The 25,735-nt window shown below is 41.3% G+C and overlaps 1 protein-coding gene across 4 annotated transcripts in view; it reads right to left on the reverse strand.

Annotated features, from left to right (window-relative positions):
• The window catches only part of Gadl1 (glutamate decarboxylase like 1), a 159,742-nt gene that overhangs the window by 124,126 nt on the left and 9,881 nt on the right, over positions 1–25,735 (reverse strand). Inside the window, exons 1-3 of one of the 4 annotated variants that reach the window (XM_074074048.1) lie at positions 9,732–9,888; positions 6,633–6,805; positions 1,425–1,551 (exon numbers count right to left, since the gene is read on the reverse strand). In XM_074074048.1, coding sequence (XP_073930149.1) covers positions 1,425–1,551; positions 6,633–6,785 — 280 coding nt within the window. In that variant the 5' untranslated portion in view covers positions 6,786–6,805; positions 9,732–9,888. Of the gene's footprint in view, positions 1–1,424; positions 1,552–4,491; positions 4,610–6,632; positions 6,806–9,713; positions 9,889–25,735 lie in introns of those variants that run through there. The other 3 variants (XM_074074047.1, XM_020156325.2, XM_074074049.1) reach the window with 3 other exon arrangements.

Below are 25,735 nucleotides of genomic sequence, written 5' to 3' on the forward strand. Positions count from 1 at the left end.
TTCCTTCAAGACTCCAACAATGTCGAGTTCCAACTCTCTCTCTTTTTTTTTTTTTTTCTCATATAAAAGGTCTCATGAAGGTTCTTGGATTTAAACAGTGTGAATACTCCTACCAAACACCAGACTAACTGGCTTGACATTCTCCATCATCAGAAGCCCAGCATCACAGAAATCAGAGACAGGACGTCTACTTCTAATTTTAGTGCTTAAAACCATCTTAACTATTGATCCCTCATTACCATTTGCAGAATTTAGAGTAGGGGTTTTTGTCTCTCTCCTTAAATTATGGGTTCAATAAAAGACAAAAATCTCAAAAGAAAATGTCTTTTCATTTAAAACATGGAAAACATTCTCTGATCAGGAAAGGAAACAAGACATTGCTACAAGTAATTTTAAAGGACTTTTTTTTAGTTCTGTGTTAATTTATGATGGATTTCCATGGTAACATTATGGAAAATATCCAGTAAACTGAAAAATCTACTGCATTAAATGTCACTCTATACTTCTGATATATACTATAATAATAAGATATGTATCTCTGCTTGTGAATGCTAACTGAGTTTTTGATACATATACAGCAGACATTCCCAAGGGAATTTAATCTAATTATTTTTAGCCAGGATTTTATGATGTTCTTTCCACTAAATTTAGTCCATGTCAGAATTCACAAAACATAATGCCTGGAGAGTTTTAAGCACTAGACTACCTTCACATCACACTGAGACATGTTTATTCAGGCAAGTTAGTCTCCCACTCTTGTATAGGACATTAACAGTCAGACTGGACTAGTACTCCAGTGTGTGGCTGACATCACGTCACTGCATTTACACAAGGTCAAGGTAGTTATGGCATTAATGTGAATAGTCATAGCAAAACTTAACATGTATTCAATTTCTTACATCTGACTAAAGTTTTTTATTTTTTGGTTTTGCCAGATTTGATAGTAATTTAGTAATCAGCAATTTCCAAGAGTGAATCAGTACCTCCCAAATAAATCTATTGCTGCTACATTAAAGACACCTTCTCAAATAGTCTTTTTCCATAAAGAATGTTTAAACATAAAAATTTAAAAGCCATTAGAAATTCATATAATCAAAATAGTATTTGTCAGGTTGGACCAATTTAAGAAACAATAAATAACAGTGATAATTTATGGTCTTGCTTACAAGTGGAAGATGAGGATTGACAAGGAATAGATCATATAAACGCTAACACCAACAGTTTTCCTGTCAATTTATCATTGGCTTGGACAACAAATCTGGATTAGGGATTAAATGGACCATGGTAAAAACATCATGACCACTATTTTTTATCCAGTTTTCTTATCCCATAAACACTATCATCCTCAGCTTTATTAAGAAGTAAATAAATGCTTCAAAAGTGCTTGTTAGGCACAGATCAAGGACATTAACTGAAGGCCTTACTAGTTTTGACGCTGAAACGTATGACATCCTGGCAGAGTTTCAAGAGCCTGTCATGTGGCTCGCCTGTGTCTCTCATCTCCAAGTCAAGGAGTTGCCTCAGTTGTTCAGGAGGCTGCCATTCACACACCTGAAGGTGGAGAAATAACACTGGGTTAGCCAAGCACTCAGCAAATCCCAGGACCAACAGGGATGAGAAGCCAGGACTCTATCCTTAGGAAGCTTCCAACAAGTGGGAGCTGAGGGGAATGAAACCTGCAACCATGGCTCAACATGAAAAGAGCTATGAGTTCAATGCAGATATTGTTGGTGCCAGGGAGGGGCCATCTGAAATGTGCACAGTCAGAGAAGGACACCTGGCAGACAGGTATCAGAGTTTGTGGCACAAAATCAGAACAGAGTGAATCAAGCAGAGGTTAAAGGATGAGGCAACACAAGATATTCTGGAGGGAAGTAATGGAACAACAAAGGCTGAAAGTAGAGGAGACGGTAGCACATCTGAGAAGTAGAGTAAGTCTGCTGTGGTTGGCATGTGGACTTTGCAACAAGCAAAGCTGCACACAGACATACTCTATGTGTATCCTTGCCCCACAAGTCTATCAGCTAGCAGCCATAATGATCCTTGGCTCAAATATACCTATTGACTCCCCATTTTCTTAAAGGTAAAAGCTGAAATGCTTGCAAGGACTCACAGAGCTCCTGCATGGCTGTTTCCCCTGGCTACAGTACCCCTGTAGTCTCATCCTGCACTACTTACCTCCACTGGGACTCACTTCCCTGTTGCTCCTTAACCCACCTAGCAAGTTCCCACTTTAGGGTCTCTGCTTGGCTGTGCCCTCTATCTAGAATGCTTCTCCCCCAAGTGCCCTCATAGCTAACTCCCTCCTTTTTTTTTAAAGCTTGTTCAAATGTGTCACTTTCTCAATGGCAGCAACCCACACTCCTTACTTAGTAAGTACTATCTGTCCATTGCATAATCTCTATCAATTTTCCTAACATTCTCTGCTCCTCCTTTTTCCCATAGCACTTTTCATGTTCCAACATGCTATGTTACTCAGTTATTTATTAGTCCTACACAATCTCCCTCAGAGCAGAGGTTATGGTCTGTTCATGCACCCATCCCAAGTAACTAACACAGAACTGGATACATTTGAGATAATAAAGATATGGGGAATAAATGATTAAATAAGTGGGTAGATGGCAGTGGGCTTTATAAGCACATAACTGACTGGTTCTAAGGAAGTCAGTGAAATGTTTGGGATCGGGGGATGGAAGGGTCATAGCTATGTTTTGGACAATAGCTTCGGTTGCCATGTGGAGATTCCAAGTAAAACTGGAAAAAATAGATAACTATAATAAATCAGGCAAGAGATGATGGTGGTCTGAAGGAGGGGAGATTCGGTAGACATGAAGTGTTTCCCAGAGTTATTCAAAATGCTGAATCAATAACCGGAAATTGATTAGATGTTGAGGGTAAGAAAAAGAAATGAGCCAAAGCTGACCCTAAGGTTTCTCTCTCTCTCAGACATAGGGTCTTATGGTAGCAATGGGGCTGCACAAGGAACTGGTTGGGAGTAGGGGGGTGAGGAGTTTTGAGTCTCTTTTGTGTAAGGCACTCTGAGCACAACCAAAACAGGTGAAATAGTAGTCAGTTTGAGATTCTTGTGAAGATACACCAGCAGATGAATGACCCAACTCACAGAGAACCTTCAGGGAGGGAAAGCCACAGGATTTCTGGGAAATGCCAACATTTAAGGAAGGGCATGGAGAAGGTAGAGGACTAGTCAGCGAGGAAGGAGAATCCTCGGAAGAGTTAATGCTCCCCAAACCAAGAACGAGGGATGTTTTAAGGAGAAAACACTCATTACTGACAAGCACTGCTAAGAAGCCAAATCAGCTGAAGACTGGAAGTCCCTTTTGCTCCTGGCAAGAAGAGTTTGACGTAGAGAGGTGGGGTGGAGGCCAGATGGTGGTGGAGTGAGGAGGTAGGAGGTGAAGAAGTAGAGGGCGGGAGGAAGTGTAGATATCTTTAAAAAACTCACTTGTGGAGGGGAGGTGAGAGACCGAGGAATAGCCAGGAGTGACAAGCCTGGGAGGTGGGAAGTTAGAGAAGCCGAAGGAAGAATCAAGTTGTGCCAGAGGCATGGAGTTAACCTCAGGTGATGCAGCCCTGATAGGCTGAAGTGAATCATCAGTGCCCGAGGCCACCTACAAGAATGACTGGCAATGTGCTCAATGACACAGGTGAGCCTCAGTGAACTCAGATGAGGAAACACAGCACAACTCAAAGGCTACTTACCACACAGTCCCATCTACATGACATCTGGAAAAGACAAAAACTAGAGGGACAGAAAACAGATCCCTAGTTTCCAGGGGCTAGAGGATCAGGAAGAGTTGTTTTGCGGGGGTGGGGGGCATAGGAAAATTTGGGGAGAGATGGAGCTGCTTTGTATCTTGATCATGGTGATGATTGCATGACTTCTAAAGGCTCATGAAACTACACACCAAGAGTGATTTTACTGACTATAAATCGCAACTCAATTTTTAGAAAAGTGGCTAAAAAGGAATATCTACTGATGAGGTACCTAGAAGTAATCACCTTATCAAGTGTGGGATGTATCTGCAGGTCACCTTTTAATAGTGTCCTGTTGGATCTCAGAAAAAGTAGGCTAAGTCGGTTGTATAAAAACCTCACCTGCCTCCCTCAATCCCAAATAGCTTTTACCCCAACTTCACACAGATAGATAGCCTGCATCTCTACTATACTATGACCAACTTGGAGTTCCTTAGTTGGTAACTTAAAGTCACCAGCCTCCCCTTCTCATCTTGTTTCCCATTATGAGTCTTTCTTTCCAGACAAGAAAGTCCCCTTGCTGTGCTAAATACATCTTGCCCCTCTGCAGCTCTCTTTCCATTATTTACCTTCCAGCTGTCTTTAACAGCCCTAGAAATGAGCATACCCACCTTGGTTTCTCTCTGTCCACCCAAATCCTACTTAACCTTTACACTCTACATCAAAGCTCAAAGGTCCACTCTTCTGTGAGCTGCCAAAAGTCTGCCCCAAACTCACAGCATTTGTCATATTCCCATTGTTCCTTTCTCCAATGAAAACATATCCTTCCAGTCAGATTATGAATTCTGTTCAGAGCTCAGCCTTAATCTTTTGTTTCTTTATATCCTCTAGGGCTGAATTTAATGCCTTACCAGTAGCTGACACTCTGTTAATATTTAATGACTGAATAAAGGCCAATTTAAAAAAATGTCAGAGAAGCAGTGTACTCCAAAACAAACAAGGCCCAGAATATTTCACAAGTACAGAGAAGATCAGAAAATATGCAATTATAAATATATAATCTGAATGAAAAAGAAATACCATCAGCAGGCTGAGGGTGCAGCACAAGTGGTAGAGTGCTTGCCTAGTAAGTGGGAGGTCCCAGGTTCAATCCACAAATAGATAAATATATAAATAAATACCATCAGCAATTTTGACTTGAATATAACTCTTCTGCATTCAGAGGCCATGTCAACATGTTATTTAATAGACTACCAAAATGCATGTAACCCAAAATTCAGAATAAATACCACCACATTCAAAAAAATTTTTTTTTTTTTGTTTGATACATTTTTTACTAAACTGAATAATATTCACAAACATCACAACAGGAAAAACAAAACTAGAGGCTGACTATAATCCAAACAATTTTGAAAAGCCTAAAATAAAAATGTCATGAGAGAACACTTTTTTACATAATAAACTTATCATGAATTGGCCCCATGGTATTAAAACATCTAGATATATTACTGTTCATAATTATCAATGGGATATTTAAAAGACCTGCTGATTTTCTGTTATATTCATTATTGTCATTCCTGTGCAGTTTAAGGTATTACAGTGTGCAGTATGGAGCACTTTAGAATAGTCCCAACAGCAACCAAACCAGAACTCTGGTATACTCTACATGTGGTCTTCAGACCATTCATTAGCAGGGACATTCCTGGAAGCTTGTTAACAGGGCAGGGGATGCAGCTCCATGCTAGAGCACTTGATTCCTAGCACTGCAAAACAGTAACAGTAAGAATTACGGAAAGAGTGGGGAGAGCATTAAAAAAACTAGAAATACCTTAATAAAATGAATCGGACCTGGAAGCTTGTTAAAAATAGGGACTTACAGGCTCCACCAAGACCTATTGATTCATAATCCACATCTCAACAAGATCCCAGGTGATTTGATTGCACATTAAAATACCAGAGTTGTGACCTATAGGGTTATCAAAAAAATTTTTAATGGCATGTATTTCCTACTAATATAACTGAGGATAGGGGAATTGGGGAAACAGTGTCTCTCATTGGAATTGGTAATCCAATACCAACATGAGATGTGATCAGTAGGAGAAAAGATAGTTTAGTGGCTTGTGAAGCACACGAAGCAGAGCAGACTCTGAAGCCACCTGCGTGGATTTTTAGCCCCAGCTCTGATCCTTGCTAGTGTGTGATCTTGGGCAAGATACTCGGCCCATTTGTGCCTCACTTTCTGCCTCATCTCTAAAACGGGGATAGTAAACAGCACCTGCTCCTTAGGCTTGAATACACTTCACATGTGGAGTGGTGCTTTGAACAGAGCCTAGCATGCAGCAACAAAGGACTCTAGAGAAGATACTACTGGTGGTTATTCTATCACCCATTTGAGCCTGTGTTTCAAACCTAGACCCAGTCTATGGCACCATCCAGGAGTACCATTGAACAACCCAAAATTTCTAGTTTAAGCTTCTGGGAGGACTATTAGGCAAACAAAACAAGTTTTCACAAACTTTTCTACCTTCTGCTGCCTTTCACTAGCAACATAAAGAATATGCACAAGAAAATGGAGAGAATGCTCACGGGAGTAGATAAGTCAGAGTACAGATATTTACACTCCAGATCATAAACCAGGGCAGGAACTTCATCCCTGTGCCTTGTGGCCTTTTCTGGTTAAGCTCTGGGTCTCAGCCAATCCCCCAATAAATAGGACCTGACAAAGGAGGCAACCCTGCAGGAGAATAGACACTGCGTGAGGTTGGGAAAGGAAATGGCCCGAGCATTGGTATCTGGACATCCTGTTGAGACAGAGAGAAAGGAAAGTCTGTACTTCTCCCCCCTTTACATACAGCCAAACAAAATGGGGAAATCCTATCCTTCCCAGTCCTAGGACTTCTTAAGGTTTTTATTCTTACCTTCTCTTTGACATCTGTAGCTTTTAAAACTACTTCTTCCATTATTAGCCTACAGGCCTCTTCAACAAATTTTTCTCCTGCTTTTACATCTGTTGTAGGGCCATTTAGCACAATTCCATCCACAAGTACAGCACTCTTCTTACTTGCAATCATCTCTTGTTGATCAATATCTCCTGGAAGCACACAAACAAATTGTGTTTGAAATATAATCTAATTAACTTACACACGAAACACAGGCAAAGGGTGTGTGAGGGGGAGCACTGTCCCAGTGCCAATGGCACATCTTCTTTTAATATGAACGCACCCTTTGGGGTATTGATGCTGACAATTTCTTATGGTGCCCAATAGCCTGGCAGAGTTAAGAAAATCACAAAGCTCTATAGGGTAAGTAAACCCATCTTACGACACATGCTCCTGTGTGCTGGGCTGAGTTAGCACATGGAGTGGATGACCCCTGACTTACTATAATGTCAAGCCTGATAGAAAGGTTATCACTGTGTACAATTTCCATATTAGATGGTTTTGAAGTTGAAAAACATAATATCTTCCATAATTATAAGAATAAAACATTCTCTGGCATTCCCACAAATGTACAAATAATTGCCATTGGATCCTTTCTTTAGATACATCTCTTCTTGCCTATAGCAGGGTATGGGGCCCAGGCAGGGGACTGGGTATTTGGGGAATGAGCCCTTCATTTGTACCTGGACTTAACATGGCTTCTATGCTGTTAAAGTGTTCCCTTGAAGTATAAAGTATACAAGATTTGTTCTAACTTTCCAAATGTGGTACATTGAGTAGACCAATCTATAACTGAGGTAGCAAGTCTCAGCCTTCCTTTCCTTGTGCAAATTTCCTTTGCATTTCTGAGCCCAAGGATGAAGCTAGCTCTGTGCAGGAGTAAAGAAAACACAGCACCTGGCCATACACAAATTGTTTTCCCCAGGGAAGCACTAATGCATTTCTGGATTGGAATACAAAATTGAATTTTATAAAGGTCCATTCTGAATTTGATGTATCTGAGTCCTAGAAGGAACTAAAGGGGTCATCTGGACACCTTCAGGAAAGCAAATATTGAAATCTTCAAAAACAAAGAAAAGTTGCTTCTATGAAGGACATGTCTCTGAATGGAAGTGCCCTCTCCCTGCAGGCACGAGTAGCTCTTGGTCACCTTCCCTGTGGACTAAATTTCAGTTTACACAAAAAGAAAGTTGCATGTTCCTTTGCTGTGGCATCTTGTTTAGCATCAGGGAGTGTGGAGGGGCTCGGGTCCATTTTACTCACTCTTGCAAACAACTTTCAAAGATGTGCAAAGAGATATTTGCAAACACAGCTTAACTGTCATGTACACTTGCTGTGTTGTAATGTGTTAAGTTCAACCTTATTTTCCCGTTTAATCAATCATTCTTTAGAAAGAAGGACAATATAGAAATGTCACTCACTTTTTTTTTTCACATTTGACACCTATGTTTCAATGACCCTCTGTAGGGGCTGGTGGACTGGCTCAAGTGGTAGAGTGCTTGCCTAGCAAGCATGAGGCCCTGAGCTCAAACTCCAGTACCACCAAAATAAAAAATAAATAAATAAAATAAAATTCAATGACCCTCTATATTAGAGACAATACTTTGCCATTGAAAGCCGCTCCCTACTCTCACAGCCACTTCCCAAAGAAAGGACAGTAAGAAAGAAACAGAATGGGCTTGTGAAAGCTGGTCTTTAGTGCCTTTTAAACCTTTCACACTTGCAGTTCAGGCAGACAGAACACACTCAGGACTGCTGCATGGTGACTAAAGGCTAAAAGTCAACATGGAAATCTACATCTGAGAAGGAAGGCTACTGCCTGCCCAAAATAGCCCTCCACAAAAATAATCCTGGCAACCTAATCCAGCTATTCAACCAATATTTGCCATGAGAGCTCTGATTTGATCACATTCTCTGTCTCTAATCAGTATTCTGCACCTCATAATCCACATGTTCATTTAGTTGGAATTTACAGAAACGGTTTTGAAAAGTATTTTTCAGCACTGTACCTCTCAAAGTGCCTTACATTCTAAACCCACCTAGCCAAAGCTGGTGATCTATTTTTAAAAGTCTCCAAATGTAAGCATTTCAGTTATTTCTATGCTTACTGAGGGATCTAGGAGTATCCACATTTATTATCCCTCAGAACATTTTCTCCTGAAAGTTCAATGTTCTGTTAAAATCATGTGGCTTGATAAGCCTGTTAGTTCTATTACTGACAAATACAAATGATGTCCACAAAGGCAGATCCCCAGTCTGAGAAACCAGGTGTGCAGCACAGGATCTACCTAATCCCCCAAGGAGGGAAAACCCCAGAGTTCAGGCAGAAACCTCAACTCCACCTCCCCCTTCCTTCCAGGTGCAGTTAACATGGCTGAGGCCCAAATGTTGCAGCCCTAAAACTGAACTTTTAGATGGAAATACTCTGTATCCAAAGATACTTTCCCTCAAAAAAAAAAAAAAGTTTTTAAGGTCTAACAAATAAAGTGGGAAAGAGGGCAATTATTCCAAGAAGCCTGGTTATATCAGTAGGCAGTGCTATTATTAGGCACATGGAAATGTGAGATTTTTTTGAACCTCATTAGTAGAATTTCAGGCTTTTATTGCCCAGGGAATTATAGCAGCTCTTAGCCCTCCCAGAGGGTCAGAGTCAGTTTCTCTCTTTCTCTCCCTCCCCTATCCCCCACAAATCCACACACCACACACACAATAAAATTTTAAAATGTCAGTCACAACCAGAATAGCAGTGAAATTTAATTTAAATCATCACTGTCTTTATAGCAATTGATTAAAGAAATCCTTGTAATTCACACAATTGTCTAAAAGAAAATACTATAAGAAACCTCTGGGTCCTCTTTCCTCAGTAGTCACATTTTATTCTATTATCATTTGTCATTATGATCACATGCCTCTGCTTCCCCCTCAACCCCCACTCTACAAAGCTGTGGTCTACTGAGGCTGGCATCCCCGGCTTTCTAACTAGAGACTTTATGTGATGCTAATGAAGTCTCCAGATGGAGGCAGCTCCGTAAATCGAGTGCTTTTCATCACCCCACCTACCACACTCCTCCAAAGCACCATTCAATGGTTGAATCACTGCAGTAGTTTCCCAGGGAACCTCAGCCTCCTGTGCTCCTCTTGCCCTGTGGACTGCAGCTCCTGTGAGGAAACAGGTGAGATCGCAGGAGAACGCCTCTGCTGGATTCACAACTTCTCATCTGCCCAAGTCAGTCAAAGCCTTCATAATGACCTACCTAGCCCATGTGACCTCTCTCCCTCACCTCTCCTAACTGTCATCCAAGCTGCGCAGCTCCAACATCTTTGATTTCTTCACCAGGACTTAATTCTTTCCTCAAATAGCAGTTTCTCAGCTAGGTCTTCTTTAACAATCCTACATGATAGCAACCACTTCTTTCTACTACCTTCTTTTTCTCCCTTCACTCTAGAGTAGTGACAATTATGTAACATGTGATGCCCAGGTATCCATGTGTTTGTTAGCTCTCTGTCTCCCAAAAGCTCAGTGCAAGCATGACTTTGTGTCTGACAGCTGCAGTGTTGTCTCCATACCCCTAGAACATGACTGGCAGTTTATAGGGGTTTGATAGACATTTGCTACCTGTTAACTGAAAGAGGCACTGCCTGCTTCCTTGGAACAGCCAGCAATGGCACCTCCTCTGGGCTGCTATAGCTGGTTATCTATATGCTTCACACTTGAGAACTCAAGACTGGACTTAATCAAGCATGAGGCTCCTTTGGCCTGGATGGAGCCTACACAGAACATAGTTGATGGACAGTGGGGACTAAAAGAAGAGCTTGGGAACAATCAGGCAGACACGATAGAGTTAATGGCCTCTGGATTATTCAAGGAAACCATGCACCAAAGGATCTCTCTCTCCCTCCCTCTCCCTGTGCTCACTCTCTCCCTCCCTCGATTCCGGGTCCTAACAATCCTCTCTCTCTCTTTCTCTCTCTCTTTCTCTCTTCCTCCCCCCCCCCCCCCCCGTCCTCTCCCTTCTGCTCTCAGTACCCTCCATTTCTATGCTCTTTTTTTTCCCTGGACTTCTGAAAGTCAGTGCCATCAACCACAGTCTTGTCCCAGGAATCACATTTCCCTCTGAAAGCCACTCAACCCAAACACTCTCACATCTGCATTTCCACCAATTCCTCACACCCCATGCCCTTTAAAACTCCACACAAGTCCATCGTTTGCCTTGGTCAGAGAGATGTACACTCCTAACAAGCAGGAAATCCACTTCAAAACCTGTTCACATAGGTAGAGGCGCCTTTTCCTTTGACAAAGATTGAGCAAATTAATAAGACAAAGCACATAGTGGGTACTCAGTAAATGGCAACTGATATTAGCTGTCTCAATGAGCATTATCTAATAGTGGTAGACAGCGCATTTGTTAAATACATGAGGGAATTTGCAGATGATGGTAAGTAAGCTATGACCGTAGAAAGGGAGTTTTCAGAATGATCACATGAGCGGTGTAAGAGACTCTAGACCAAGTGGCTGGTGAGTGTCCCTGTGGAAGAGTAGGATGAGGGGCTACAACGGCAGGGGATGCCATGTGAGGACAGCTGCATCACTCCATAAGCTCAGGACAGAAGATGGCAGCCAAATTGGCAGTCACATGGGGAGGGCAGCTGTGCACATATCTTGCCTGTCACTTTCCACTGAGGTTATCTGTGCAGAAATTTTCTTTCTTGTTACAGATTGCAAACTCCCACAGAGAAAAACCCATGTGCCATTTTGCTGGCATCTTTGGAAGCATTGTTCAGACACTGGCTTTCAACAGTTCTCAAGGACGTACTGATCGTGTAGCTGTCTTGGAAGTCATCTTGTCTAATCTCATACAATCCAAAAATCCTCCCCTTCATAACTCACTCACCTAAAAGAGCTGAGTTTCAGTCTCAATCACTCCCAAGCTCTCTGATCCTGTAATAATATGACCTTTCTATGCCTCTGTTTCCTCATCTATAAAATGGGAGAGTCTAGGAAAAGTACTACACTGGCTGCTGGAAATCCCCTGGAATAATTAATGAAGGGTCACACTTCTAGATTTCTCCCCTAAACGATTCTACTTATTGGGTGGAGCTCAGAATTTAACTTTTTTATATATACTTATTTAAGTTTATTTTTATTTGGCGGCACTGGGGTTTGAACTCAGGCCTCACACTTGCAAGGTAGGTGCTCTACCACTTGAGCCACAGCATGTCTGCTTTATTTACTTTTCAGGAAAGGTATCATGTTTTTTCCCAAAGCTTCTGTGTAGCTGAGATAACAATCATGAGCCACCACATCTTGATTGTTTGTTGAAATGGGATCCTCCTGCTCTCTGCCTCCCAAGTAGCTGGGATTACAGGTTTTAGCCACCATGCCTCATCAGAATTTAAACTTTCAGCACGGACTCTAGCTTATACTACCAGTACTAAAATGCACAAATATGCAGGTGGCTTTGGGAATCACTATTCTGGGTGACTTCTAAGGCCCTTCCAAATTCTCATGTCTTCAGTTGCCTAACCTCTCATCCTTTGATGGTTATGTGTTCACTGAAATGACCCACCCACCATCACCCACCATGTGCCATACACCAGGTTAAGGGACAGGTACTGAACTGGATCTTCTCCTTAAGTCTCCCAAAGTCTCACTTGGGAGTGAGGTGCAGAAAAATTGCAGTATAAGACATGCTTTTTTAGGTGTCAGACCCTGTTCTGAAAGTTTTCAAGACTTACAAATTGATCGGTAATAAAGACTCTAGTTCATTACTCAGTTTCACAGATGAGGAAATAAGGGCCCAGAAGGTTTAATTGGGCTTAGCAGACTTGTCCAACCCATAACAGAACCTGTTAGTAGGAAAACTAAGGTAAATAATATACAGTAGTTCTGTGAAGGAACAATGAGATTCTGCTTTATAGGTGTCTACAATCTACAAGGCAACATGAGAGCTTTCAAGCAGTTAGACTCAGTTCCCACGCTTAGTAACTGACAGCCTCAGAGAGTTGTGTACCTGCAATAGGAGGCACAGTGTCACCAGCCATGACAAGGACACCAGCACAATGTTTTGAATATTAGAAACATAGATATTTGGGGTCCAAGGGTAGGATTACAGGAGAATTTGGGGTGCTAGGGAAGACTTCTGAAGAAAAGACTTTTCTTCTCTTTTTAAAATCTGTAGCAATAAATGGTAGTCATCTCAAACCTCATCACTCCTTAAATTAGTAGCTCCAATGGCAAACAGCTGAAACAGTCACAAAGCTTCTACTGAGAGTGACTTCAAATACACAAGTGCCTTTCCCCCAGAATTTCACAATAAGTACACAAACCAAGTTTAATTTCTTTTCCATAGGACTCTAATTCCAACACATGAACCTTCCCTTAGTTCTCATCTAAAGTTCTCATTTTTCCAGTTAAAACTGTTGCTGTCTTTTCAATCGTTTCTGACAGCCCAGGATCCCCAGACAGGGCCAGTTTGCTCTCATTTTATAAAATGAACCCTCGTGCATCTCCCTGGCTTTGGCCTCACAGCTCTAAACCTGGCAAAGCCCCATCTCCCTTCTCTGGTTACTGCAACTGTTAATAAGGCTCCACTCAGACGCAGTAAATTCCCAAGCCAGGCAGATCCTAGCTCAAATTCTAGCTCTGCTGCTGTGGCCTTATTCATGGTATTTAACTTCCATGTGGTCCAAAGTTCTCAGTGGCAAGTGAGGGAAATGGCCAGGCTTGTTGCCTCAAGTCACTAAAGGGGTCAAAGTGTGGCAGGGTGTGCAGGGTGCTGCAGAAGGGTCCAAACCTGGCGAAGAACTCAGTCAACAGGAAGCACTCATGTGACTGGGTCTACAGCAACTCAGCGCTCACCTTACACTGCAGCCCAGCTAGAGGTTCCAATTAGGTTTTTGTCAGAAAATCTGCCAATGAGAGCAAAGGATTCCATCCAAGACTCTTCTCAATCATAAGAGCAAATTATCAATAGAAAACTGGTTTCCTCCAAAGACAGAAAAGGAGGAACAATGGATCAAAAATGAATCTAAGCACCTAGTTGTGAGGTCAAGGAGCTCTTCAGAAACTCATGCAAAGATCTCAGGGACCAAAGGAGTCTAGAGAACTCAGAGGGCCAGTCCAAGACAGGCTGAGAAGTGAAGGCTGGGGAAAGAGCTAGAATAGTAATAACCAATAAATTAGTAAGACCCTACTATATGCCAAGCCCTCAGCCTGGTGCCTGGGGTACAGAAGTAAGCCATACCAAGTCTCTGTTCTCAAGTTTGCTAAAAGTCTAGAAAGAGAACATTTATAGAGCAAGGCAAAGGAAAACTAAAATTAAAAAAATTGAAGCCATATCTTTCCATTCTGGAGATTTCTAAATCAGAAGCCTCTTTTAGGCTTAAAGAGTAGATACCTAATTTCACTGATACACCTTGTGCTGCCAGCCTCATGAACTGTTTGCATCCCTTTCAAATTTTAAATTTCACATCTGTTTTAAGCCATTTTTATTGTCTGAGAAACAATGTGCCATTGAAAGGGGAGCTACAGACAGCCTACAAAGAAGACTATAGGAAATAGACAAACATTAAGAAATAACAATAACACACACAGTTGATGCAAGAGCTCTGAGGATTTGTGTCATGGCAACAAATGCCCTGACTTAGCTTCAGCCCAGTGATTCCATAGAATCAGAGCTGGCTTAGGAATGGAACAATTTCCACAGCACAACTGCAAATAGGAAGTCAAAGAAGTAAATGACAGAGCTATACACATGACTTCAACCAGCTGGAGATGAGTACTTGATTGTAAAGGTTAAATTCTCCTTCGCTGAACTCCGCAGTAAATAGGTAATTTTTAAATTTATACTTTCATAAAATATTCATGCAATATTTACTATTTACTGGGGCCAGCACTATGGGAAATGTGAGAAACCCAAATGTGGGAAACTCAGACACACAGACGATGACCTTAAAATTCAATAAGAAAAATTAGAAAATAAGAAAAATATTTATGACTACCTGGAATTCCATCTAAAGGGTACAGTGTGTGATACTTGAGGTCAGAATGTGGGAATCAGAATGTCTTCTGGGGTGAGGTAGGCACTCGGTTCTTCATTCAACTCCTCAGCAAGTATTTATTAAGTGTCTGTGATGTACAAAACACTGTGTAGTACACTCACGGCTGCACAATGAACAAGAAGATGGAAGTATTTACATTTCCTTGGAGTAGTTGTGAAATGTATATAATAAAAATGCAAACAGATGAATAATTAAGGTCATTTCAGGCTCTGATAAATGCTTCAAAGGAAATTACTTGATTAAAAAAAGGGAAAAAAAGAACAAGGACGTATTTTAGATGTGGCTAGGAAAAAGTGCTCCTGCAGAGAGAAGATGTTTTCATGAAGGAGGAGCAGATATGAAATGACATGAAAAGAAAACGGCTCGGGAAGAAGGGACAAAATGCAAATAATCAATATAGCGTCTTTTTTTAAGAAACAGAAAAAGATTAGCATGGCCCACGTGCAGAATCAAGAACAGGAAAGGAATAAAATCAGATGTGGAAAGGCAGACTGGGAACAAGTCAGGTGAGCTTGTATTTTACTCTACAATCAACAGGAAGCCACTTAAATGTTTTAGACAGATGTTTTCATTTGTAAATAATTACTCTGCATGCCACATAGAGAGTGGACTGTCAGGACATCGATGTGGAAACAGGGAGACTGCTTAGGAGGCTACAGGAGACCAGGCAATCGAGGATGGCAACTTGGGCTGGAAGGTGGTGGAGATGGAATGAGAGGAGCAGTAAGTGGGCATTGGGTAGCAAAAGAGGAACTTGCTGAGGAAATGAATGCAGGGCTCAAGAAAACAAAAGACTTTAAAGTGATTTAGGATTCAGGTCTGAGCACTGAGGTAGAATGTGAAGTTTGTTCTAACACTGGAAATGCTGGAAAAGACACCAGGAGGTGAGGGCAGGTGTGAGTAGGTCAAGATTTTAGCTGATCATAGGAACTAGTCCTAATGGTAGAAACTAAGGTCATGGCAAGGAGATTTATAACATGAAAGCAGCAGAAATTAAGGTGGAGAAGTGTGCATTTGCGGGTCTGGAAAGCTCATGAACTTTTGTTTGTCCAAGAGGCAGAAACTTAAGTGAGAGAAAGGGCTGTTGAGAAGGCATGGAGACCAATCCTGCAGAGACTCACAGAAGCATGAAAGTATAGCTGCTCTTGAGGAGGCAATAGGAAGCCACTGAGAACTCTAGTGGGATCAAAAAGGCAAAGTGATGCTGGTGTTGAGTTCAGTTGGCAAATCATGATGGCAGGAAGACATGACAGCAATAATCATAAACTAAACATGAGGCAGGTTGATAGGTCTGGATTTATTTTATATTTTCCCCTACAATAATGTTACTAGTCTACCTCTTAAAAATGATCTTTGGATACAATGGTAACAGAATAAAACAGGGAAAAGATTATTGTGTTTGCCAACAATTCCTGTGCAGAGCACAGACAACCACAAGCTTTTCTGGAGGTGCCATGCTCCCATCACCCAGGGTTTTCTTTTATGAAATCCCCCTTGTTAACATCCAAACACCAGTCAGATGAGTTAGATTCAAATGAAACACCAAATCACCCCCTTCAACAAATGAGCCAGGTCCATAAACTCCACTCAGCTTCTGAGATGACAAACTCCACAGAAGGGAGCCTCCTGAGACAGCCAAAATGATAGTTGGTGGCTCCCTGCAGGTGGCCTACAAATGTATGACGCACCATAAACCCCCCTTACTATCTTTAATTTCCAAAATGTTTTCCTTTCACTGGTCACCAGGCCAGCAGTAGGTAACCTTCTCATCTTCTCAGGAAGGTAGGTTAGAGACATCTATTCCTATCATTAAGTTATCATTACTTGACAATCTATATTGCTATTGAATATCTAAGCTTCTCATATTGATAAGCAGCTCTCCAAACCATGCTCTCCCCGTCCTACCTCTAACTCCCATGATGAATATCACTTTGACTGCAAAAGCCTTCAATGCATTGGGCTCCATGAGAAGACAGAACTTGACATCCCCACTCTGCAGATTTCCTCCCCATCTTTCAACCCAGGCTAGAGTACTGTGCCTTGGACAACTCGGTTTCATTTGGCTCAGCAGTAGCCACTGCACCATGGTACAGTGTGTCTCCCAGGAGCTGTACTTGCTGTATCTTTTGTCTCTTCTTCATTAGCACCGTTTCTCTATTAGTCACAGTACCTGCTGACATTTCCTTCCCTGCCATCTTGGCTGCTTGTTCTATTCATCATCTTCTTTCTTGTCCACATATATTTCTGAAACCACAGATTTGACTCATTGTTCTATCAGCCACTCCTATGTTTTCTGAGGTTTAAGGATATAGAGTGAAAACTCATTCTTCATTTGGTGGCATTTTTAACTTAGGCTAGCCTTCCCACCGGAAGCACCCTCCCCCAAGACACAGTCACAGTAAGACTTTCCATTAAGTCAAATCTCCTTTGTTGGTATCTCCAAGTCCCAAATATTGCCATCTGCAGATTTTCCAAGACCTCATTATTTACCTCTCCTATTCTGTGAGCCATCCTAGATCCTCGCAATAAACTCCTCCTTTTAATGAGCAAGAGTCATTCTTTGTTCTGTGGAACTAAAGGGCCATGACTAATAGTCTGAGCACCAAGGGTTCTGTGGTCATTCCAACAAAGGAAAGTTAAAACATACCAGGCACATGGCAGTAAGTATGTTCTTGGGACAATCAGATTTAATCTATTTTTACTATTCTCTGAAATTTGGAGGTCACCCAGTTACTGTTACAAATTGCTTTTGTGTTTCTGTTTTGTTTTTTTCTTGTTGTTTTTAACAACTCATACCGTCTTAACGAAAAGAGACTAGCACAATATGGTCAGACAGAAGTATAATGCAAAACATGGATTCAAGCCACCTGGATAACTGTCTTTCTGATAAGCTTTCTAGTTGTAGTTTGGCACAAAGAAAACAAAAATATATAGCTGTACTTATAAAATAATAATAGTTAACATTTAATGGTTACTTACAATGGACCAGTTACTGAGCGAGGCACACGGTATGATCTTAAGATAAAAGTATCTGTATTAACTCCCTTTTTTACAAATGGGGAAACTGAAATCAGAGAGATGAAGTGAATCTCCCAAATCATACAACTAGTAAGTGGTATAGCCAATATTCAAAGCCAAGTAGCCACAGTCCAGATACCTTGTCAATAATTAATACACTCTATTCTTTTCCCCCAAAAAAGTCAAGCAAGAAGATACTGCTTCCTGTGTCTCATCAACCACACTAAACTATTTGGACATGTATTTTGTACTCCTAAAGCAGTAAGCAATTATCTTGAAAGTATGTATTAAATTGCAATGTGCTGCAATTTAATATCTAGTTTTAAAACCAATTTGCTCAAGTGTTGACTTCAGGATTTTAAATGTATTCCAGTTAACTGGTAATTTCAATGAAAATTTAAATAAATGCTATAAATGGGTGCCTCATTTGCATGATCTGTTGATTAACTTTGATGTGGGGCTCGTCTATGCCAGGGCTGCCTCCCTGTCTAGGGCTCTGGCAAGTCACCTTCTAGGCAAGAAGAGGGCAGTTGCTCTCAGTTCTTCTGTACTCCAACACACACACTGGAACATTCACATGTGGCCACCTTCAGATGCAGAAAACTGTACTTATATGGTTGTTAAAAATACACTGAGAGGCTGTTTGGAATGACAATAATACCTCTCCAAAGGATAGCGCTAAATAAGAATAGATGCTCTATACTGACTTCTAAAGAGAAAGGACTCTGTTACTGCAGGGCTAATGCATTGCTGAGTGGTGTATGCAGATGTAGGGCCAGAGCTGAATTGCTCAGCCAGTAGAGAAGAAGATAAGGCCACCATCAACATCTTTCTTCTCATCCTTTATACTCACAGAATCTACCTCACCTCTACATAAAGTTGGAGCAAATATTCTATAAAGTTTTTATCTGCCCAAAAGCCACCATAGTGACAAACTATATTTTAGGTGGTACCCCTCAAGTGCAAAGTGCAGAAATTCTGGGGAATGCCCACACGTCTCCGTTCCCTGGATGTTGAGATGTGAAGTACTCTTACACTCCATAGCAGATCGTGACAACGCTGACAAGAGTTATCCCTCAACTGAGTCTCACTAAAAATATGATTTTGAATCCATCTAGAACATGTCCCAAGGACTTTTTGAGCAACTATGTGTGGGATCCTGGAGCTTTACAAGCACTTATAGGTCATTAGCCAAGGTCCCTATTTTGAAGTTGAGAGAAGTGACATTTAACAGCACATAGGTTGTTTGCTGCTCATGGAATCAGGCTATGAGACTCACTAAGTACTGTCCCCACTCCATTCTCATAAGCATTTTAAACCTATTTCATATCATCACAGCTAGCATCTAGTTAGTGTTACGTGTCAAATTTGTGGTAAGGCCTTCATAAAGTACAGTGCATCAGTGCATTCATTCAACACGACAGCTCTGTGGAGATAAAAAACAAATAAAACTTACTATAATTAAATTAATGGTTAAACAATTTATTGGGAGGATGTGTGAATTATCTATAGTTGTACAAAAATGACCCTGAAAATTAGTACTTAAATCAACAGCAGTGTAATCTTCCCTATGGATAGGCTAGATAATTCTGTTGGTCTGTCCTGGGCTCACTGACACACTGCATCTGTCTTGGGCATTGTCTCAGAGCAGCACTTGGCTGGGAAGACTGAGGTGGCTGACCCTCGCTCCATGTGCACTTTCATTACCAAAGAGATTAGACTCCTCTTGCTCACAGAGTGATAGTAGGTTTGAAAACAGTGAAGGCAAAGGCTACAGAGCCTCATGGGGCCTCAGATTAGATAGCACACATCACTCCTGCCACATTCTATTGGTCAAAACAAGTCACAAGGACAGCAAGAATCCATGACATAGAGAAAAAGCTTACCTCTTGATGACAGACAGCAATGTCACATTGCAAAGTGGTAGACATACTAGGAAGCCATTTTTACAATCTGTCATCATCCAGCCTCTGACCACAATTTATCAACATTTTTATCAGCCTTAAAATATACTCATTCTCATCCCAGACTCTCCCCAAATCCTATTCCATGATAAAATTACGCTTAAAATCCAAGCTGCCATGATCTAAGTCAAATCGATAGGCAGACAAGTAGATCTTTTCAGACACCACACATAGCACACAATAGTGATACAGGACAGGATAGTGCTATAGACACGCCCAAGAAAGGGAAAAAACACAGGGCAATCACTGGTCCACAGCAGTTCTGAAATCCAGCAGGGCACATACTGCACCTGTTGAACAGCTGTAGTTCTGCCCTTTGCTGTGATTAAAAAAAAAAACACTGTTCTCTGCACTCTAGCAGAAGTGAAGCAGTGGCCCAGTCTGATATCCTTGGAGGTCAAACACAAGGATGGATAATGGAGGAAGCCAGAGGGTTGCAGCCTGTCCTCACTCTCTTTTCCTCCCATCCATATGCTAGCTATGGCTCCCCAGAGATACCAACAACACAGAAAAACCAGCTTCCTTTCTCCAGCCCCTTTCACGGTCACAGGCTGGCATCAGACACACCTGCATTCCAGGATTCCCATACACACTCCAATGTAACTGTCTGCCAGGTCCTTTAGACAGTCGGATTAGTGACTTACCTCTGATTTCCAACTGCCCCTTAAAGAATGTGTTAGTTCCTTCCACATCTGGGTAAGGTCCACACTCCTATAATAATTTCCTTATTCCACAATGCCCCTTATACAAATATGTGACATGCTAATGTTCCCATTTTACAGACAGGATAAGAGACTTAGGAGTTAGATAACTTACCCAAGCTACACAGCTAAGAGTCGTCAGAGCTTAAACTTGAACATAGGTCTATCAGATTCCCAAATATGTTCTTATAAGTCTGAGTCTCCTTTTATGAAAAGAGAAGAGATGGGGATAAGGTATACTGATAAACTGGGCTCTGAAGGAAAAAGACTGATATCCTTTGCCTGTTTCTATGGTGTGAAAACACTTACTATGGCTAATTTCACAGTACCAACAGTTTCAGAACTGGCTTATGGGACTGGTGGTATGGTTCAGTGGTAGAGCATTTGCCTAGCATATGTGAGTGCTTGGGTTTGATCCTGAGCACCGTAACTAAATAAATAATAGGTAAAACCTGGCTTACAACATTTCTGAATATGGCACTCTCACGAGCATGTCTGAGGCAGTTTCAGCACACCTGGGAATGAAGAGCTATGAGAATATGCCATAGTTCAGGGTGACTCCTCAGGTGTCTCACCTCCTCTACATATAAGCTGTGAATTTCCAGGGCAGGCATCTTCACATGGTTGCCTGAGGCCTTGCTATTTTGGCCAGAACCTGCTCTACCTATTCACATGGCAAGCCTGAAGCTCTGAAAAATTAATGCATCCCTCAGCATTCTGCACACAGTAAGTGACAGAAACTACTGTATAAATGTCCAGCTCTCTTGTCCTTTGGAATGGGATAAATCTGACATGTGTACTCTTCACCAACATCAGGGTTACCCAGCAAGATTAAGCTCTAGATACTCAGTGACAACTTACTTTACAATGCATTCTTCCTTGGCTGTCTCCCTGGGCTCACTTTACACAGTAACTACTTATGTGCTAATCCTTGATTCACAGTCTGCTTCTGGAAAACCTGAATCCAGCAAACACCATTTTTCTGAATGCCAGTGAACAAGATAGACACTGTATCATACACTTATATAACATGTCTTTGCACAAATCTTTACAACATCCTATGAGGCAAGTATCACACCAAATTCTACAAATATGGAAATGAGAATCAGAGAGGTAAACTAACCTCCCTGGAGATCACACAGCTGGTACAGTAAATCCAGAGATATTTAAACTATAATTGATTGGAACAAATCTTCCCTTTCCACTAAACTATGCAGCCTCTCTCCCCAGGGAGAGTGGACCAACACACAATAACAGAACAGCTAACTGCTAAGCTGACACATCATATTGGACGCTTGTGGGCAGCACTGTCTTCACATTTACATTCCACAATTACTTTCCAAAAGTCTCTTTTGTGGCTATCAACTTGAAAAATAAGGACACTAACTAATATTACAAAATTCAATTTTTCATAGATTTTCTTTCTCCTCAGTCAGTGCTTCATACAAATTAGGTACTGAAATAAAACTGGTCTGATGGCATAGCAGAACATACCAGGATGAAAATGCACATGAAGGAGAGTTGTTGCTTGCTGTATTTTTTGGCCCACATGGTATCTGAAAGAGAACGATGTCATAAAATACCAGCTAAGTCTCCATTGATTTTGTAAGTCAATACAAAGTATTAGGAGATCAAACAACACAACATCCAGAGTACTGAATTTGGAAGCTTTTATCACCTAAAAACCTCAAACACAAGGAGCACTACTTAATAGGCAAAAATTGAAGTGTGGAAATTCAGCATTTGTCAAATGTTATGACTGAATCACCAAAATATATTTTAATATTTAACAATGGCTTACAAACACCAAGAAATTTAGACAGTTGCTCTGCAAAATTTAATGTTAAGAAGCCCCTGATGTTGAAATTCTTAGCCCTGCACCAAGAAATCTCAAATGCTGTTAGAAACAAATATCAATTTCAACTCTGATTTAATCAGTATTTTGCAAAGTTGGTTTCATACTTTTAATTACCTGCCTTAACAATCTATATGTAAAGGACATTCTGGAATTTTGGACAGGAGACTCTGGCTCTAAGTAACTTGGTAGATTCAAATACTTTAATTCTGCCATAAATGATGCTCTCAGTTAAATGCTGCCTATAAGATGCATCACCACTCTAATGATCTTATGACCAAAGCCCGTTTATCAATTAAATTATTATTCATGTAATTAATGTAGATCACCTTCCAGTACTTTCCAAAGTGGTCTTCATCAATGCTCTGCAGATGCACAAATTTCTAAATGCTTCAGCCCCTTGCCGAAGGTGTCTCCGGGAGAAAGTAATGAAGAGTTAGGTAGGTGCCTACTGCAGGCATGGCAGTGTTATTTTATCTCCAGACCCTCTATATATAATTCTGTTTAAACAAAGAGTTTGTAGGCAGGAATGAATACATGGACCCCTTGGCTTAAAATTACAATGTACCTGACAGACATTTGCTCATTTCTTTTCCCCCATTATAAGAAAGAGAACATGTTCACCAAGGCTCACTTACACGGGACACTCCATCAAAGATCTGAGACCAAGTCTAGCAAATATTTACTTTTGGCAACTGCACTCCCCAAAGATGGGACCGAGGCAATGGCAATGGACTAGTTGAAATAACCAAGTTCATTTGTTTGAAGGCTATTTGTGGTGCTATTACTTTTCTGGCACCCAGGTATGCAGATCTTTGTTTTGATCTCTAATTGTGTTTTTTTCCTGAGCCCCCATTGCTGAAGAGACATAACAAGTTTACTTTCTTTTGTCCAATCTGGCTAAAATTTATCAGATATAATGACTTAAACTTCCCTTGAGGAAATGCTCTATTTCTGTGTGAAAATGCTTGCTATCTCAGAGTTCTACACCCCCTTCTCTAACACCCTTCCTGATGGTGTTCAGGTGTATGAGATGAGAAGCGTGTCTCATTCAGCTCCAAAGTGGAGGGAGAGTGATGGAGTCCTTGAATCTGTATGCTCTGGCACCTGTGTCTCTGGGCAATGTCACCTGTCTAGACCTTCATGCCTTTCCCACCAATCACTCATGGCCAACACACACTGGTGGTCTCTTTTCTCACACTGCAGTCAGAGTGGGGTGCAGTCTCACCTTAGCTCTTGGTTATGGTGTAAATCTTGCTGACTTATGCAATGTTCCTCCTTCATTCCCCAGTACAGCAGTCCATCAGCTGACCTTGGCCTTCATCCTCATCAGAGAAGGATGCTGCAGAGGATCAGGGTACTCTACTCAGCTGCCATCTTTTGAGGAAGGACAACCAGGTCCTTCTGAATCACCCTTGATTTGCTCAGTCTGGGCTGTCCCTCTCCAGCCACCATTAGGGAACTGTCACCTTGGCATTTTCAGGGCTACAAGGTGTTTTTATCTTCTAAATACTCTATGAACTAACCTCTGTCTTCCTCATACCAGAAGTAGAGATGTTTTATTGGTGTCTCCCTGAACATTGCCTGTTCTTCTTCTTAGCTTCATGGATAGCTAGTAAATATGCACCAGAGTTTCTTCTCTGTACTATAGACCAAGCTACATGATTTTGTCCTTTAGGTCTACTAGGCTGTGTTAAAGAAAAAATAAGCCTCTCTAGAAAGTTCTATCTCAAGGCAGAAGCCTGGCTTATGAAACTATCCTTCAGCTTTGATGCCGCTGACTGCTGGAATCTAAACATTAGGTGTCTTTCTCTTTGCATTCTTCTTACAAAAATCATAATCTCTCTCAGGCAGATAGCTACTTGCAGAGAGGTGCAGGTACTCAGAAAGGCTCCAGAAGAAAAGCACAGGAATCTGTCTCAAAAGAATTCCACGTGAGGAACACACTCAAATTGGGCTGTGGTGAACCTTGGACACCCTGCAAAAATACTAAGAACTGAACTAGAAACGCAAATAGGTCAGGTTTATGAATGTAAACCAGATTACCTCAAAAAAGCTCTTGAAAACCATTTACATACAGCATAAATAGGACCAGCAGAGTGGTCACCCTATTTTAAACTGGAAAAGTAACATCTGGGGGTGCTGTTTGTGGGCACAGTGGAAACTGAGGCAGTAAGTACATATGGGAGAAAGCACGGGCACCATCCCCTCCCTGTGGTTAGACGTTCGTCATACACCCTTGTAGCCCAAACTGCGACTCATCTGCCAACCCCATTTACATGTGTATCTTTAGTAACAAAACGTCATCCATTTCTTTAAATCATGAGCATGCACTGCAATTATGCATGCAAACATTTACATAAAAGCATTTTTCATTTTCATATACTTTATATGGAAGGTTCTTATCTGGTGAAATCAAATAGCTGGAACATACAACAGAATACAGAAGAATGGGGAAACTGTAGCACAGTAGTGTAACAGGTACTAATTTTTCTTTTTGTTCCTTTTTTATATTTTTTGAGATAGGGTCTCATAGCTCTGGAACTTGCTATGTAGTCCAAGGTGTCCTCAAACTCAAGATCCTCCTTCCTCAGCCTCCTGGAGTATTAGGATCACAGGCGTGCACCACGCCAACCAGCCAGCCTGTTCGTTAACTCTTCCTATGTCAGACTCTTCACATCCCCTGCAGAGGCGGTCTACCCCACAACACATACCATTCCAGCCTTTTCCTAGCTAAAACACCAGAAGACAAGATGATAACCAAATTTGTTAAAGGCAATAAATCAGACATGAAGCAAATGGTGATTAAAGATGCTACTATGGTCAGAGAAAAGAGGAAAATCCAGCTGATATCCCTCAGGAAACTGTGATGAAGGAGACAAAAACAGTATTAAAAAAAAGGCACAAGAGGGCTGGATGTGGTGGCTCACGCCCATAATTCCAGCTATTCAGGAAGCAGAAGGAGGAGGATCATGGTCTGAAGTCAGTCCAGGCAAAAAGTTAGCAAGGCACTAACTAATAAAAGGGCAGGGGTGCAAGTGTGAGACACTGAGTTCAATCCTCAGTAATACTACAAAAAAAAAAAAAGAGAGAGAGACAAAAGGTCAAAACCAGTAACTTGAGATTCTTCCATGAAAGGACAAACAGCTGGACATACCACACCCTTTAGAAGAGTTACGTTATGATTGGTGCTCACAAGGACAAGATATACTCACAGAAGAGTTCAACTGGTTCAGCAAGTGCTAATGAAAGTGTGTGTCCTCCAAAACTTATGTGGAAATTTAATTGCCATTGTAACAGTATTAAGTAGTGGACCCATAAGAGGTCCCCTTCTTTATGTATGGGGGCAGTCGCTGTTGTTAAAGGGCCAGTTTTGCCCCTCTGTCTCTCTTTTGCCCTCTGCCTTAGGATTACACAGGAAGAAGACCCTCACTACATCTTGGACTTCCTAGACTCCAGAACTGTGGTCCTATATATTTCTGC

Source organism: Castor canadensis, chromosome 5, assembly GCF_047511655.1.
Source record: "Castor canadensis chromosome 5, mCasCan1.hap1v2, whole genome shotgun sequence".
NCBI classification, from domain to species: domain Eukaryota; kingdom Metazoa; phylum Chordata; class Mammalia; order Rodentia; family Castoridae; genus Castor; species Castor canadensis.